This window comes from Meles meles, chromosome 10, assembly GCF_922984935.1.
Source record: "Meles meles chromosome 10, mMelMel3.1 paternal haplotype, whole genome shotgun sequence".
Lineage (NCBI taxonomy): Eukaryota > Metazoa > Chordata > Mammalia > Carnivora > Mustelidae > Meles > Meles meles.
In genome coordinates this window covers 29,477,353-29,494,821 of record NC_060075.1, presented here as the reverse complement: position 1 = coordinate 29,494,821, position 17,469 = coordinate 29,477,353, and the positions used below count along the sequence as shown (strand labels likewise).

Here is a 17,469-nt window from a genome sequence, read left to right as displayed (position 1 = left end):
TTATTTGACACTGTAATGAGAAACTTAAACGGATCTTTTCAAAATGAGTTCTTAATTGCCTCTGTAACTTCCCCTTGCTCTTGGTAATAACAAATCCATTATTCTAAAGGCAGCAAAGATCATGGAGCTAGAATTGGAGTCCTGCTTTAAAACTGCTTAAAATTCTGTCCTGGGATTTTCTGTTTCCGTTTTTCCTTAGGGCTATATTTTAAAATATTTATTGGACTTAAAAATTGGCTACACTGCCTGGGAAATCTGGAACCCAGAGATATCAGCCACCAAAGAGGGAGGAAATGAGCAGCTGGGCGAGAAGTAATACACATGAACTGGGGGCCTCTGCTGTGAAAATGGTGGTCTTGCCTGACCAGACTCAGATTCAGATTTACCCTGACCTTTTTATTTTTCCTTAAATTTAGCAAACATTTCCCTTAGCTATAACCTAAATCATACTGAGCAGGTCAATTTGACTTGAGGTCATAAAAGGTGGTGCAGCTGTAATAGGTTTTTGCAAATGTACTGGATTATGTTTTTGTGACCATTGAGGGTTCTCGGACCAGGTAATTCATTGCATTTGTCATCAAGCCAAAGGAATTCTTTTTTTTTTTTTAAAGATTTTATTTATTTATTTGACACAGAGAGAGAGCACAAGTAGGCAGAGAGGCAGGCGGAGAGAGAGGAGGAAGCAGGCTCCCTGCGGAGCAGAGAGCCCGATGTGGGGCTCGATCCCAGGACCCTGAGATCATGACCTGAGCCGAAGGCAGCGGCTTAATCCACTGAGCCACCCAGGTGCCCCAAGCCAAAGGAATTCTTTAGGGATGTTACAATGTTTAGGAGCATTTTGTTAAGGAGAAAAATCTTTTTATTATAAAGTAATGCATGCTTATTGCATAAAATTTGGAAACACAGAGAGAGAAAGAGAGAGACAAAGAGTAAAAATCAGCTACAATTCTGCTATTTAGTGAAAACTCTTCTTGGAAGATATTGTTGATAACCTATCCAATGGCCATTTCTATTTTTTTCTCATCAAAAATAAACCAGACTAGAAATAACACTATGTCCGGCCTCAAGGGATGACTATATTCATCTGAAGTAAGCATGAGCAATACCATTATTATCTCCGCTTTTAAGCACGTGACTCATTTCTGACATAGGAGTTGCAAGGGAAGCATTCTGAGGGCTGTGGCAAGATTTTGCTTCCTAAAAGATGGTATTTTAGGGGTAAGCCTCTTCTGTTAATGCCATTTTACTTCCTTTTTTGATATAGTCTTGTGAGTATGTAAGGCTTGGAGCTACAGCAGTCATTTCGCAATGATGAGGCAACAACTAGAAGGCCAAAATTAACATTCCAAGAGCAACATAATAGAAGACTAGAAAGAACTTTGATCATTGATAATAAAGTTGAGCTGTTGAACAAATACATTACAGCTTACCTCTAGACTTTTTGTTAAATTCATAATAAATATCCTTCTCTTTTTAGTAGCTGTTAACTGAGTACTCTTGATTAACCCTAACTTATTCAAACTCATGTACCTACTCTGAGCATTTTTGATGTATTTCCTTTCATACTGCTAAAGTAAAATAAAATGGAGACCAGGATTACAGATGTCCCAAGGAAACAAAACCATTTAAGATACATATGCAAAATATAGTTTAGTGTATAAGTAAAACTTAATTATTTCATATAAACGCTTCTGATAATCATAAATGAAGCTAAAGTCATTTTCCTAAAATGGGTTAAGAGAATCACTTTTCACTAATCCCCTGACATCTGGTAACCTCCATTGTAATAACCAATAATTACGAGTGTTAAACAACTTCCTCCTTTTTCACTCTATTAGCCTAAAATGTCATGCCTCTGAATTTAATGCCATTTTTGTGTTTGAAGTCTTTCTGTTTGCAAAGAGGTTTTTTTTCCTGCTTAATAAAATATTCCTATCAAATAAAGCTCTCTGAGTTTTCTTTTGCTAGTATATAAATACTTTTAAAATATGGAATCATATGAAGCACAGTTTGTGTATTCTACTTTTTCCCCCTGAACAGTATCCTAAGTCAATAAATATTCCTTAAAAACATAATTTTTAAAAATTTGGTCACAATATTCCAACCTATTGGTATATACTTATGTTTAACCATATCTTTATTGTTGGAAATCTTGGTTGTTCTTTTAAAATATACATAATAATAGGGCGCCTGGGTGGCTCAGTGGGTTAAGCCGCTGCCTTCGGCTCAGGTCATGATCTCGGAGTCCTGGGATGGAGTCCCGCATCGGGCTCTCTGCTCAGCAGGGAGCCTGCTTCCCTCTCTCTCTCTCTGCCTGCCTCTCTATCTGCTTGTGATCTCTCTCTGTCAAATAAATAAAAATAAAATCTTAAAAAAAAAAAGAATGGTTTAAAAAGGGGGCGCCTGGGTAGCTCAGTGGTTTAAGCCGCTGCCTTCGGCTCGGGTCATGATCTCAGGGTCCTGGAATCGAGTCCCGCATCGGGCTCTCTGCTTGGCGGGGAGCCTGCTTCCCTCTCACTCTCTCTGCCTGCCTCTCTGCCTACTTGTGATCTCTCTCTGTCAAATAAATAAATAAAATCTTAAAAAAATAAAATAAAATAAAATATACATAATAGGGGCGCCTGGGCAGTTCAGTGGATTAAAGCCTCTGCCTTCGGCTCAGGTTATGATCCCAGGGTCCTGGGATCAAGCCCTGCATCTCTGCTCAGCATACAGCCTGCTTTCCCCTCACTCTCTGCCAACTGTGATCTCTCTCTCTGTCAAATAAATAAATAAAATCTTTAAAATATATATATATACATAATAAATATTCTGATCAAAAAAATTCTTGCACCTATTTTTTAAAAATCAGACTCTAAACTTTTGCTCTACAATATACTCCTAGAAGTGAATGATCTGCTCTTTGTTATGTAAGACCCTATCGCATTAATGTTGTTTGAGAGGAAGAATATAAGTAGTAACTTGATTTGTCTTTTCTTTTACTGAAACACTACTTGTTCATACTGCCCTCTCAGAAGTGATGTTCATTGCCAATACCCACAATGGCACAGCCCACAAACCTGCATTAGTTCTCACAGAGAGTTCCCTTTTGTTTCTAGAGTACAAAGCAAGAAATAGAGATAAATGTGTCTCTGAGCCCTGGATGGTGTTTATCATGAGAGCAGGTGTTCAGAGTCCCATGTTGTGCTGCAGTAGCACTAAACAATCCCCAGTGACAGCAGCATCCAGCTATTCTCTAGTACACCTACTTTTTCGTTTGTGTTTGTGTGATGCAGGGCTGCCCAAAGTATAGGACCCAGGGAAATATGCATGTAAAGATGCTTTCGGATAAAGCCCACTTGTTTCAAGAAAGAAAAATGACATTTTAACTTACAGTATTCAAGCAATATTTAGTGTAAGGAATTTTGTCAATAATTGTGTGTGTGTGTAAGCACACAGAGTTTAAATTCTTTTTTTTTTTTTTTTTTTTTCAGAATTTAAATTCTTAGTTTTCTTTTTTATTTGTGATGACTGGTGTCTCCTGTATATGTTTACCCTTTTGAAATGATTATCAGGAATTCATAATGGGTTCTCTTGACAGAAATAAATGTATAATAATTTATGCACACATATGATTAAACATAAAAGAAAAAGCCATTGTGAATTCAAGGACCAGATGGATTCTATATGAAACCTCTGTCCAAAACTGATTGATCTGAGGACGATACAATTACCAAAGAGCGCAATGACAGATTACAATTTCCTTGCTAGAGTTTCGGTTTTCATGGGATTTCTTGTAGTCTTTGGTGCCATTTTGCAGTACACATGATCTCATTATCTGTTAAACTGATCAAAACATTAAGACTAGTGTTTTGTATTACTACACATTTTTATGGAAGTAGAATAAATTTAAATAATATTATGGCTACGTATGGCCTATGTTGACAGCATTTGTGGCGGTTTGTAGAAAAATTCGTACTCAGTGCAAAATCAACTCCCTCTCTGTTAATATATTCCTGCTTGTTGATCTCGTGGAAAGTTTGTCAGAGTCACTCAGAGCAGGGAAGCTGAGTGTAAATGAATGGACGTGGGGATCTAGGAATCAGAGAACTTGATTTTTTTTTTTCCCTTTTCTGCCACCAACTAGGATTTGGCCCGAGTCTCTTCGTCTGTCTCATAGACTGCTCTAGTAAAGTAGTTTTCTGGATGATGCCCCCATGTAACCTGAATAACCAGGTTGTAAGCGAAGGAATTTGAGGAGTACGCAATCAAGTTCAGTAATAAGGAAATAAAAATCATAAAAAATTCCTGGGTGATGTGCTGAGGTACTGGGAAATCAGTCAGAGTATCGCAGGGGAGGTCCACAATAATCTGCCATCGTTATCAGATGTTCCTGTCCGTAAAAGCAGGAAAAAAATTCAACCTTCCTCAACTCAGAAAGGTCACATCTATTACCCATGGCAATGCTGCGAAGCATCCAATCTGGAATTGTTTGTCTATATGTGGAGCTGTCTTTGTATGTGCAAACCAGTTTGTTTCTTTTCAGATCTTAATATAATTACCTCCACTGGGTATCGGATGGATGTAGCATGAGGTTGGAAGAGAGATTAGAAAACTGGCAGAAAAATGTTCACCTACTGAAAATGATATAGGAAAATAAAATGGCAACCATAACCTCTGGCAGTTCAGCAATTATACACTTCATTTTGTTAGAGTATAGAAAGGCAGTAAAAATGACTTGGGAGCACCCCCAGGAAAATAAGTTAACAAGAAACAGTGTGGGTCCACTGGCCAATACAGAAATGCAGAGATAATAAGATGAGGTCCAGGCACTTTGCTTCTAATCTGTTTGTTAGAGCCACAGAGGTAATCATGGCATCGTGATAGCTGGAAGCTTCCTTGTTTTAGCACAGATACTCAACACCAATACTCTCAAACACACACACACACACAGTTTCAAATGTCAGATAATAAGAATGAACAATCACGGAGCACTGTTGCATGCCAAGCGCTGGGCTAAGCACTCAGACCAGTCTTTTGAAGGTTCCCTTGTTCCCACTTCACAGATTAGGGCACTAAAAGTTTAGGAAGACAAAATGACCTGCCTAGGAACAGAGTGCTAATGAGTTGTCAAATTGGGATTAAAAATCTAAGTCTATTTGCCTCTAGATCTCTAGCCCTTAGCATTTATAGGATGCTGGTTCTAGATTTGCTTTCCAGAGAACCTGTATCTAAAATGGCATTTCAGGGGTGCCTGGGTGCCTCAGTCAGTTAAGTCTGCCTTTGGCTCAGGTCATGATCCCAGAGTCCTGGGATCGAGAACCGTATTGGGCTCCCTGCTCAGCGGGGTTCCTGCTTCTTCCTCTTCCTCTACCCCTTCCTCCAGCTTGTGCACTCTCTCTCTTTCTGACAAATAGATTTTTTTTTAATTTAAAAAAATAAATAAAATACATAAATAAATCTTTTTTAAAATGTCATTTCCATCACTTGCCATCCTCCTTAGCTTTATTTTCCTTCAGTGCATTTACCATAATTGTATGATTTATGTTATTAGATACCATATATATTTTACACTATTATATATATTCCTATATACTATTTACTATTATTATATGCCTATTGTTAATTCCTACCTCTTCTAGTCTATCTGCCTCCATATTTTGTTCCCTACTGACCTCCTGGGCTTTGAATGGTGCCTGGCACAGTGTAACTGCAAATATGCATTTGTCAGGATACAACTGCACATAGCAACTTCTTAATATGAGTGTCACCATAATTTATTTTCTTTCATAATTGGGGATTTTTTTCCTTTATCTGATATTTGCATTAATTTTAGCTATTGCAGTTTTTAAACTTACTAACTTTACTTTTAATGTTAATAGAAGATCAGATAATTGACACCTAGAGAAAAATAAATGTCAGATAAAATATGTAAAATATATTTTAAAAACAGAAGTTGAAAAATTTTGCCCTAAATGGAAGCTAATAGGCTGACATGGGTTCAAAACATTTCACAGAATGAGCCAGAAAATGAGTAATTGGGCTTTGACCAGAGACACAAAGGTCACTTTCTTGGAAAAGGATTTGCAAAACTTTTATCAGAAAATTACTTTATCATTTTGAAATTCGAAGTGCTATGCCTTAGCTTCTATGTTCCACTTCAGAAATAACTATCTCATCTTGCCATTCAGCAAAGATATTTGCTTTACAGCTTTCATTTATGTTGCCCGAAATATTTTTTTAAAATGCTTTATGCTGTGGCTTCTGCACTCTTCAAGATGATGAAACCAAAAAAGCACCTTTTTGTGTTTTCAACAGTACTGGAATTAGCCTCAAGAAAATTTAATAATTCAGGTACAATATAAATGCAACAGTAATAATTTTTTTCATTTATACTGCTGTCTGCCCTGGCCCTGAACTTTTAAACTAGTCTGACTCATGTACCCCCAAGTCCTGTGGGAAATAAAAGCCACTCTGGTTGCAGTAGATGCCTTGGACCCTGTCTCTCGGCCCCTCCGTTCTCTACACCCTATCTCCCGCCTACCACCCCCACTGAGCGTCAGTCCTTCTGACCCATTTGCTTTTCAAAAAGCAAAGCTTTTTCTGGTTCCATGCTCAACTCTGGTTTTGAAGACTGAGTGACTTAAAGGAATCTGGGCTTTGGGTGCTGTCTGCAGACTTGGTTCATATTCAAGGTCAAGTTCCTCCTCTGTTTAGTACTCTGAACACAATACAGCAGGCCTTGTTGGTGCAGCTCCCAAGACCCAGACTTGTCACAGTGTCCTAGCAGGGCCCATTCGGTTTCTCTCTGAGGAGTGTTAGGTAACCACTCAGCGGATAGGTTTGCATTTTTACCCCAGGTACAGAGCTGTTTATCTGGAAAAGGCCAGGCAGTAGCCTTCTTGATGTGAAAAAAGTTCAAGCCATAAAACAACCCAGCTGCTGCAAGAATATCTGTGCTCACACAGAGGTCTGTTTAGAGATAGAGAATGTGACTCATTTTCTAATCCTGTGAAGTGCGTAGGCCAGTATGCTGCATGGCCAAGCAGGGATATAAATTTGCTAAATTGAATTCATCAGAGCAGATACTCAATATTGCCAAGAGATGGCAGATGTGAGCATATCTCTTTAGTTCAAACCTTATTTACATAGTTCGGCTATGACATAGTCCTTGAGTTTGCTCTGCTCTAATTCAGGCATAAAAATCATCTCCATTAACATTCATTCTCTGCATGCAACTCAAAGAGAATAAATGGTTAAGAAGAACAAATCCTGATGTCTGCCAAGGATCTGCCATCTTACCTTATGACACGTTGAGCAAGGTGGGTCTTTTCTTGGTTTCCGCTTGTATGGCAACCAGGGCTTGAGATGAATTCTCCAATATCACACACCGTCTGTGAGGGAACAGATTTTCACAACTTACAAAACATGCTCATCCAAAATAAAGGACATGCAACAGTCTATGTTTTATTGTTCCTAGAGAGAGCCTGGTTAGGTCAAAGCTCTGCGGGACCACCATGAGTGTGTGTTACAAGGAAGAAACGCTGCCCTCTCTGGTCAGCTCTAGTGAAAGGGTGAGTATGAGAGCCATCTTGCCAGTGTGAGGACCGAGAGTCCTCGTGGGCTCTCAGACCTCAGGCAAGAGGGTTTAGGTGCTGGTTGTTCACGTGTTCTCTGGGAAAGCCAGCTGCATGGTGCTGGGAGACCTTACAGGGCGGTGTAACTCCCTCTGCCGGGAGGAAGAACCCCTACCGCTCACACAGAAAGCTGAGTTTGGAATCATTCCTTGCACCAAAGCCTGAGATAGTTAATTGCCCAGGCAACCCAAGAGTGTCTCAGTAATTGTCAGACAATCCTGAGTGTTGAGTCAGACCATGTGTTTTGAAACATTAGCATTTCTGCTGTTTTTAAATACAGCTTAAGAGCTGATTAGCAGAAGGCCAGACTTATAAGAGATCATGCAACAGATATAAATGGGGTTTTGGGGGGGGTGGGGGAGGGTAAAGGAGCAGTTCTGTATTTTCTATCTTTATATACCATGTACAGAAGCTAGGACAGGGAAATCATTGTGTGAATTTGGTTTTGTGAATTTGGTTTGATGGTGAGAAAATAAATAATTAAAAAATAATTTGTTTGAGCTTCTTTTAAAATAAATATGGTTGGGGTGCCTGGGTGGCTCAGTCATTAAGCGTCTGCTTTCAGCTCACGTCATGATCCCACAGTCCTGGGATGGAGCCCCCACATCAGGCTCCCTGCTCAGCGGGAAGCCTGCTTCTGCCTCTCCCACTCCCCCTGCTTGTGTTCCCTCTCTCATGGTGTCTCTCTCTGTCACATAAATAAAATCTTAAAAAAAATAAATGTGGGAAGATGATAACTGGATACAAATGGAATATATCATTATTGCTACCGTGGATGGAGCAACTGTGTGGGTCACAAATGATGAAGTAGATGGAAGGTGACTAATAGCACATATTTGGGATATATTTGTTTTCTGACCAAACTGTGGCATGCTCCAATCACTTACCATCACACACCATGAATATTGCTCAGAACTTTTGGATCTCAAATAATGGCAAACTAACACAAACTAGCTTGACTGAAAAGGAAAAATTTTTAACAGGCAGCCAAATTTAAGGCAGGACTTCTGAGAAAACCGGAATCCAGGACTGAATATCACATGGATCATCTCTCTCTCTCTCTCTCTCTTCTCTGTGGTTTACGTTCATTTCCTCTGCAGCCTTCTCGACACATGAAGGCATGGCTGCCCACAGATTTAGAACTCACATCATTCCAGATTTTCCCCTTGTTCTAATTTTTAAAATATCAACAAAGGAGTCTAATTGTTGTAGCTCGAGTTTTGTGCCCATGTGGCTTGCGTGACAAGGTCATCTAATGGTAGAGATAGCCATGGCATAAACACAGGTTTGGAGTAAGGTGCAGGGGTGCGGGATAGAACAAAGTGGGTGCTCTCAGCAGGAGAAGGGAGGGGGCTCCACAAAGAAACCCCATGGACCCCTGTGTAAGATATTTATTGAACACTTACTTTTGAATTCAGACTCAAGGGTAATATCATTTAGTCTACCCAAGTCCATAAATGAAAGATTAGTCTGCATAGCATAGAAAGCCGCTGCAGAGGGGGGTTCCCAAGGCAGGCCTTCCTTCTCTCGAGAGGGCTTTTCCTCCTCTCCGTTTTAAGCAATATATCTTTTGGGGTTACATTTTTCTATGGTTTTGCTTTTCTAATTTTGTCATTCTGCTGGGTTGCCACTACTTTCATTGTATTTCCTGGGAATTCATCTAAATGTACACCAGTTCAATTTATGCTTTTCCCAAAAAATGTTTCAAAACAAACTTCAATCATAGTTTTACATGTAGACAGCCTTCTTAGCAGTTCCTGAAGTTAGGCATGATCTTTCCGCAATAGAACTAAATTGTAGATTAATTTATAGCCCAAGTTTTTGGAATAATAAGCTTTAAAAAAATAACTTACACAAGTGTTTTTAAATATGATGTGGTGTTAATTAGTAAAATGGAACATGTAGCCCACGTTCAACACTGTCACATCCAATTATTTTAATGGTAAGAGGAATAGGTTCTGCGTAATTTTAAATGAGATACGCATTACGGAAAGATCATTGTAGACTGCTAAATCAGTCCAGACAAGGCAATATTTGCACCAGTTACTAAAATTCTGGACAAAGCAATACCTATACCAGTTACACAAATTCATGCGTTTTGGAGACTATGAACAGAGCTTAGTATCAGGAGTGTGTGGTATTATCTAGATACACATCACAGCTTTTCTAATAAACTCTAGACAACCTGCCTAAACTCTGAATGGGGAATTTATCTCATAAGATCCAAGAATAAGCTTGGTATTCGCAATGTGAAGGCTAAATTTATGAACACTTAACCTCAAAACAAAATGGATTCCATTAATTAAAACCACCCTAACCCATTGTTTCTAAAACAATGGACTCCTGGTCTCTGTCTTTATTTCCGTCTCTTCTCCCCCCCACCCCCATGTCTCTTTCTTGAATTTTAGTGAATGTGCACTATAATTCATTTAATGCATTTGATATATTTCACGTGGGCATTTGGTGAACACTTTGTGTAATATTTCATTGCACTTTCTTGTTTGCAATATGTGGCAGTTAGAAAAGGCAGATGCCATGACCACTGCTCCGTGGTCCCTGCTGTCGGGAGTTGGCTGTGTGAATGTGTGGGCCAGGCTTCCTTTATCAGAACTGGGACAGGCAGCTGGGCATTTGTCTATTAGCCCATCTGCCAACCCCTAGCAAAATCACACAAGTATTTCTGAAGCTAATGTTGAGGCCAATACTAAGATAATGAGCTCAGATAATGAGGCACCACTGCCTCTCAGATATCTTGGTTTTACAAAAATGTTGTGATGAGAAAGTACTATTTTGGCCTAATGGAAATATTGCTTATAAAATCTAACACAGAGACAATTTCCCTCAAAGAAAATATGTTCTTAAGCTGGAATTTTCTCATAGAAAAATACAAGCTCCAATTTGGAAGAGAAGATTAATGGTCATTTGGTTCAATTCCTCTGATATATAAATCACTTCTAGAAGTGATTCCTGACAAGTGTTATCTAGTCTCCATTTGAAATTCTCCAGTGATAGAAACACAAGCAGTCACTATTTTTGTTAGGGGTATATTTGGATAGGGAAATATCCTGGCAATAACCACTTCAAATAAGCGCTCCAGGAGAAAGAGGGTAACAGGAAATTCATTACTACCCTCCCCCACTTTTCACCCTACATGATTTAGGAAAAGCTCCTCTTTCCTTGATGTGGATGTTCTGAGGAAAGTTTGGCACAGAGTTCGTTTTGGAGTTTTCTGAAAGAAAAGGAGTCTAAGATATCCAACAGCTTCATCTTAAGACTTAAAATTAGGGAAATTTTTAAAATGCAGATTCAAATGGCTCAGATCAAGACCTAGGCTTAGAATATGGTAATATAATAATCCTCCTGAAAAAATTACCATAATGGAAAGAGCCAACCTCTGCATATGGTTTGGTAGCTGGGAACTGGAATGTCTCTCCTGGATCTGGGAGCTGTTTATTCCAGAACTTGTTTCTGATGAGCTTTGGAACCAAGAGGAAAGCACTAATCTGGGCAGAAAGGGATTTGAGTACATTATGGGTTACATCTAGCAATGGAGGGTAGGAAGGGTGGGGTGGGAGACATGGCGCACTCCAACTGGAGACAGCTTAACTCTGGTTTCAGTTACATAAGTCCTTGTCTAATTTTTTTTTTTTTTTGAGTCCACAAAGATCTGTCTGTACAATAACAGTCATTCATGAATTTGACAATGGCTCTTCACTGACTTCTTTTCATTTTGAACTTTCCCCACTCCTTGATCAAGGACATTCTTTCCATTAAGTTGTCTTCTCAGTAAAAGAGACACTTTCCTCTCAATCCTTTCCTTAAATACCCTTATTTCAGCACTCAACATCCTTACCTGAGCATTGTTCTATAGTCCAAATCGCAACATGTGAAAATTATCTTTTGATCGTTTGGAACATTTGGACTGTGACTGGACAACATGATATTTTATCTATATTCTAGCTTACCTAGCATGGCAGATGCTGTCACTGCCCCACTCATGTCCCTTGGCACTCACTTTTAGAGTTCATGTCCAAGAAGGCTTCCTTCTGCAGATCCCTGCAACGTTTACCCAAGGGCTTTGTCTCTGTGCAGGTGTGAGCAGGCCAGGAGGCCAGAATATTAATATCTCTGGGAATAACTCTCAGGAGATAATGAAGGGAACTGGAGATTAAATACTCCACTTCCCCCAACTGAGGATGCAATTCTAGGTCAGGTGTCACATTGTCCTCCGAAGTTGCCCAGCAGGGGTAAGCCTCAGATCCACATGATAAAACGTTCTGTAGAATACATCCTTTATCAGATTCCTTCCCTTCCCTCACTGCTCAAACCCCTCCAATGTTCCTGAGTTACCTCCAAATTAATCAACGGGTACTTAAATCCTCATTTCCACGGCCTGCTTCTGGGGGAATCCAAACTAAGATACCTAGGGTAGTGCCTGAAAAAGTAAGAGAATGTGGATATTCATCAGGAACCCCATCTTCTCTCCTGTAACGAGAAGGAATTATGTGTAACGTATCTGAAGGGAAAGCACCCTCACCTCTCCTGACGTTGGGAGCAGGAAGAGATTCTGCTAACACACTAACATCTTTCTCAATATCCAGAGTCTTCTAATCTTCTCTACAACCTTGATAAGAGTGAGGGTTAAGGGTCACTTATGAGTTTTAGAACCCTCCTCTTTGCCATTCCCATATCAATAACCTTGCACTTCACTTTGAAATAGAGTTTTCGTTGAATTCATGTCTCAACGACACTGACACCATTTTAATATCCTGTTGTATAAGGCACACGTTCTCTCTGCTCTAGATTCCTCAAACTTTTGGAGGTCCTACGCTCACACTTTTCCAGTGTAAGTGGACATCCTAAACACCTTCTGTTTAGGTGTTATTAGCAATATCTGAGAAATGCAAGGTGAGAGGGAAGGAGTAACACAGGATCTGCCAACTGGCTACGCTGAAGGCAGCATCAGCCTCGGGCAGGAATCCCAGGGTTACAAATGCCCTCATCAGACTAAACACTGATCAGACATTAAGAAACAATAAAAAGGGGGCACCTGGGTGGCTCAGTTGTTAAGTGTCTGCCTTTGGCTCAGGTCAGGATCCCAGGTTCCTGGGATTGCGTCCTGCATTGGGTTCCCTGATCAGCGGAGAGCCTGCTTCTCCCTCTCCCACTCCCCCTGCTTGTGTTCCCGCTCTTGCTGTATCTCTCTGTCAAATAAATAAATAAAATCCAAAAAAAAAAGAAAGAAAGAAAGAAAGAAACAATAAAAGGTAAAACATATCCCCTTTTGATTTTTAGGGCTTTCCTCAAACACAAACTCTTCTCCATTTCCTCTCTGAAGCACTTCCCCTCCATGGTGTATGTAGGCAGTGTGAATGGAAGAGCAGTCTTATAAATAGCTTCTTAAAAAAAAAAAAAAAGGTGCAACAATGGCAGTAATTGCCTTCCACAGATCACTGTAAGATTATTTAAATGTAATGTAAAATATGTAAAATGTAATTTTAAAATATGTAAAATTTTAAATTTCATATTTTACTTCCTATTTTGGATTAATTCTAATCCTTCACATTGAAGTTGTAACATTTTAGAAAAGAGGGACTGTGAAGGTCACTTAATTCAGTGTCCTACACAGTGCCTGACTATACTTCTGCCTTGGTGTCTCAGCCTCTGCCTGGACACTAACCCTGTGAGGGAAACCGTTATCTTCCTAGGGACCAACTCCTGTAATGGCTAGAAGGAATTCAGTCATCTCATGAATGACTGGACTGGCTGGCTTTTGGGGTGCTCTACTGCCCTCGAATTCCTTTCATATCTTTTGCTTTTCCTATAGGAACTTGACTAATTGAAAGGTTTTCTGGCATCTACTGGACTTATTTTGTATACTACTAATGATGGTATTCTGCTGCGCTGCATACTCCCAAAGAAAATGTCACCCAAACATTCACGCTCATTGAGGTCTGAAGCTATGGAATATTCAATAACAAACTACATCTTGTAAGATAATCCCAGTAGAAATTTTCTGCATTAGTGGAAAACATTGCCATGTAAATATGTCAGCTTCAACAGTTTGCACACATTCCAATATCCAAGTTTTGACCTTTAATCACAAACTTCAGAGTTCATAATAAGCAAATCTGTATCTGTATCTCTTTCAGATATTTCGTAAGGCAATGAATAAGTAAGTCTTGCTTTTATTTTTCTAAAAGATTTTATTTATTTATTTGAGAGAGAGCACAAGTGGCAGGTGGTGGTGGGGGCTAAGCAGAGGGAGAGGGAGAAGCAGGTTCCCTGCTGAGCAGGAAACCAGACTTGGGGCTTGATCCCAGGACACCAGGAATTTGACCTGAACTGAAGGCAGATGCTTAACCGACTGAGCCACCCAGGCGCCCCTATTTTTCTTTTAATCTGAATATAAACTAAGCTCCAAGACAGCATAAAGGGCACAGAGAAAGACCAGAAAAGAGTCACCAGATAGATTAGGAGGTCAGACAAGGGGCAGAAGAATGTTTTCCTGGTTATTCTCATTTAATCACTTTCCAACTGGCTGTATCAGCACTTCTCCACTGTGTTCTGTAGTGCTCAGTTACTCCTCAAGTCATTTTTCTAGATGTTAACAGATACTTTATGAGAAAAGAATTCTATTGTTTATTTTGAAACAAATATGCATATGGTATCCTCGAACTGAGGCAAAATGTCCTTCGCATATTAAAAGCACTGGAAAATCCTGCATCAGAGAAATCTGTCTAATCCATTGGTTGACCACAGACTCCCCCCCCCCCCCCACTCCCCATAGCTATTAATGACACATGTTCCAGTGGAATAATGCATAGGAACCCTAGCCTGCCTCTTCTGTTAAGAACATAAATTGTGATGACTAGAGTAAACAGAATACAACAGGTACAAACTAACCAGTAAGGAGAAGTGTGGATTATCTAAGACACGTTTCTATGAATGTGATACGATAACATATTCACTTTTTCAAGGCTGCAGTTGACCTGCACTAAGCTTGTTGCCTCATACAACTTCTAGGTCTTTTCTTTCATAGGTTGTACTGTGTGGTTTTTCTTAAATATTTGTAAATATGCAAGCAGAAAATGTAACATCCACTCCTGTTAAATTCCGGTTTACAGAACTTAGTGGATTCTTTATCTCAACCACAGACACACACACACGAAACTAAAGATGACAAACATATTTATAGTACGGTAGGCAATTTAATTATTTAATTATGAAAACTTCCGTTTAATTTGTGTCACATAATATTTGTTTTTTTAAAGTGCCACGGAATGATATAAAACATTTAAAGATGCCATACTTTTCTTATTAAAAAGATGCCATAGTTTTCTTACTAAAAGAAGGAAATTATGCCCCAGAAAATTACCATAGTTAAGAACTTTAGAGTTGGCAGTTACTCTCATAAAAAATGAAAGTCAGGCTCCCAGACTGAATTTGAAGAACAGTGGAAATGATAGTGTTGGTTTATTGATAAACTGACTCTTTAATTTTCAGAATGTAACCAAACAGAAAATTCCAATTAACCCTAAATGCTATCTAAGAGCCACACACTGTTACAACTAAGACAGAACTGACATTTCTCATTTGGAAAGCTACATGGAAATTAGGACATAAAACAAGAAGGTGAAAGACATTCAAATAGGCTGGAAAAAAAACTCAAGAAAGTGATTCATAATAATTAATTTACCTTTTTTACCACATCTTGTAGTTATAAGCAAAAGGATGTGGTGAGCATGAAGTCTTTATATTTAAATATATTAAATATTTGACAAGAATGTAAAACAGAATTCTGATAAGTTTGAGAAAATATTAGCAAATTATTTCCATATTGAAAAAATCCTTTTAAAACTTAATCATCTGAATTTGTACAACTTGACCTGTTTTGAGTGAAGAAATTATGTTCTACTACTACTTACCAAAATTTCCTCAAATTCTCCAATGACCTTTAAAGGTGAAAGAGATATGTTGTCATTTTATTGGTACCAGTTAAACTGCTTAAAGTTTTTAACCAAGGTGAGTTTACAATCAAATTTTATATAAGTGAAGGGAAATTTTAAAAAGCAGTTAATTTAGGGACGTCTGGGTGGCTCAGTTGGTTAAGTGTCTGACTCCTGATCTTGGCTCAGGTTATGATCTCAGCTCAGGTCATGATCTCCGGGTTGTGAGATTGAGCCCCACATTGGGCTACATGCTGGGTATGGAGCTGCTTAAAATTCTCTCTCAGGGGCGCCTGGGTGGGTCAGTCGTTAAGCATCTGCCTTAGGCTCAGGTCCTGATCCCAGGTTGGGATTGAGCCTTGCATGAGGCTCCCTGTTCAGCTGGAAGCCTGCTTCTCCCTCTCCCACTCCTCCTGCTGGTGTTCCCTCTCTCGCTATGTCTCTCTGTCAAGTAATAAATAAAATCTTAAAAAAAAAAAAAGATTCTCTCTCTCCTCTCCTTCTGTCTGCACTCTCGTGCATATTCTCCCTCTCCAACAACAATAAATTTAAATTAAATTTAAAGCAGTTAATTTGATAAGCTCTATTTTAATAATATTTTCTAGCGTAGTTGTATTTTAAAAATATGAACCTATTATGGTGAAAACAATCAGGTTATTTTTGCACCCACAACTATTGAAATGTATGTCCTTTTGGTAGCAACAGAGGTTGGTTTTTAGGTAAGCTTCTTATCTTAAATTATTATACTCAGAGCCCTGCATACAAAAATATGTTACATGCACATTAAATAGCAATCTATGATTATTGTGATGCACAATGAAAATATGGAACTAAAGAAGAATAAGTTCAATGTACACTTGACCGAAAATATAGGGGGTGTTTATTTCCTTTTTCTGCAATAACCAAAGTAATGCTGTCATTAACGCAATTATATTTTCAATCTGAGTAGATAAAATTTATTTTTAAAACATATACTTCAACTACTTGGAATTGCTGAAAAAGAACATGAACAACATCACTTTGTGGGAGAATGGAGAAAAGAAACACTTAAGGGCAAAATGGGAAACGCAGAAAATAGGGGAAAGGATTAGAATTAAGGACATTCTATTTTCAGGTCATATGCATCTGGTATGGAAACGACTGTGGAAAACAGAATGGGATTGTTAGGTTTGGGAACAGCGTTATTGTTTAAAAGGCTAGCTATAAATATCCACAGCCAGTATGCAAAGATAGAACACAAGTTACACATTAGCCCATTCATTCCCATTTAAGCACACAGGAAGTGAGATGAAAATCGCTTCAACAGACAATATCTTTAAATATTAGAAAAATGCATTGGATTGATTGAAAAAAATCTACTCACTTTCTGTGCTGCCGAGTATCTGGTACTTCATGTCTGGAAAGAACTTTATGCAGGAAACAAAAAGATATATTTTGGGGTGGAGGGTGGGGTGTGGGGTAATACGAGACAGGGAGAAAGGAAGATCATTTTTAACTTTTACTCTTGCCTTTCGAGTGATAAGAAATGAAGAGAGAGAAAACTATTTTCAGGGCATTCTAGAACAATGAAGCAAAATGTCAAATTTTCCCGAGTTTTTCATACTGCCCTAGGAAAACAAATTCTTTACTGCAATGTCCTGTCCAGAAATGTTACCCTCAGGAATGTAGCATTCTCCAAAAGCACTTCTCCAGGCTTATTGAAATCTTGTTGCCCCCTTGGAAGCCCTCAGTTGATGGCTGCTACTTATCTTTGAAGTCTAGATTTGTTTCTCAGCTTTGAAGCCTCAGAAATTGGACTCTGTTTTAGGCCTCCTACCCATATCTCCGGGCAGACCTGCATTAAACTTCAAAACCAACATATAAACCTGAATATTAATTTTTTAATTTTGGGAGAGAAATAACTA

The 17,469-nt window shown here is 38.9% G+C and overlaps 1 protein-coding gene across 1 annotated transcript in view; it reads left to right on the top strand.

The window, feature by feature from the left end:
• Window positions 1–1,588, top strand: part of LOC123951500 — a 130,946-nt gene extending 129,358 nt beyond the window's left edge. The window contains exon 5 of the mRNA XM_046020251.1: window positions 1,265–1,588. Coding sequence (XP_045876207.1) covers window positions 1,265–1,280 — 16 coding nt within the window. The 3' untranslated portion in view covers window positions 1,281–1,588. The remainder of the gene's footprint in view (window positions 1–1,264) is intronic.
• The last annotated feature ends 15,881 nt before the right edge of the window (window positions 1,589–17,469 follow it).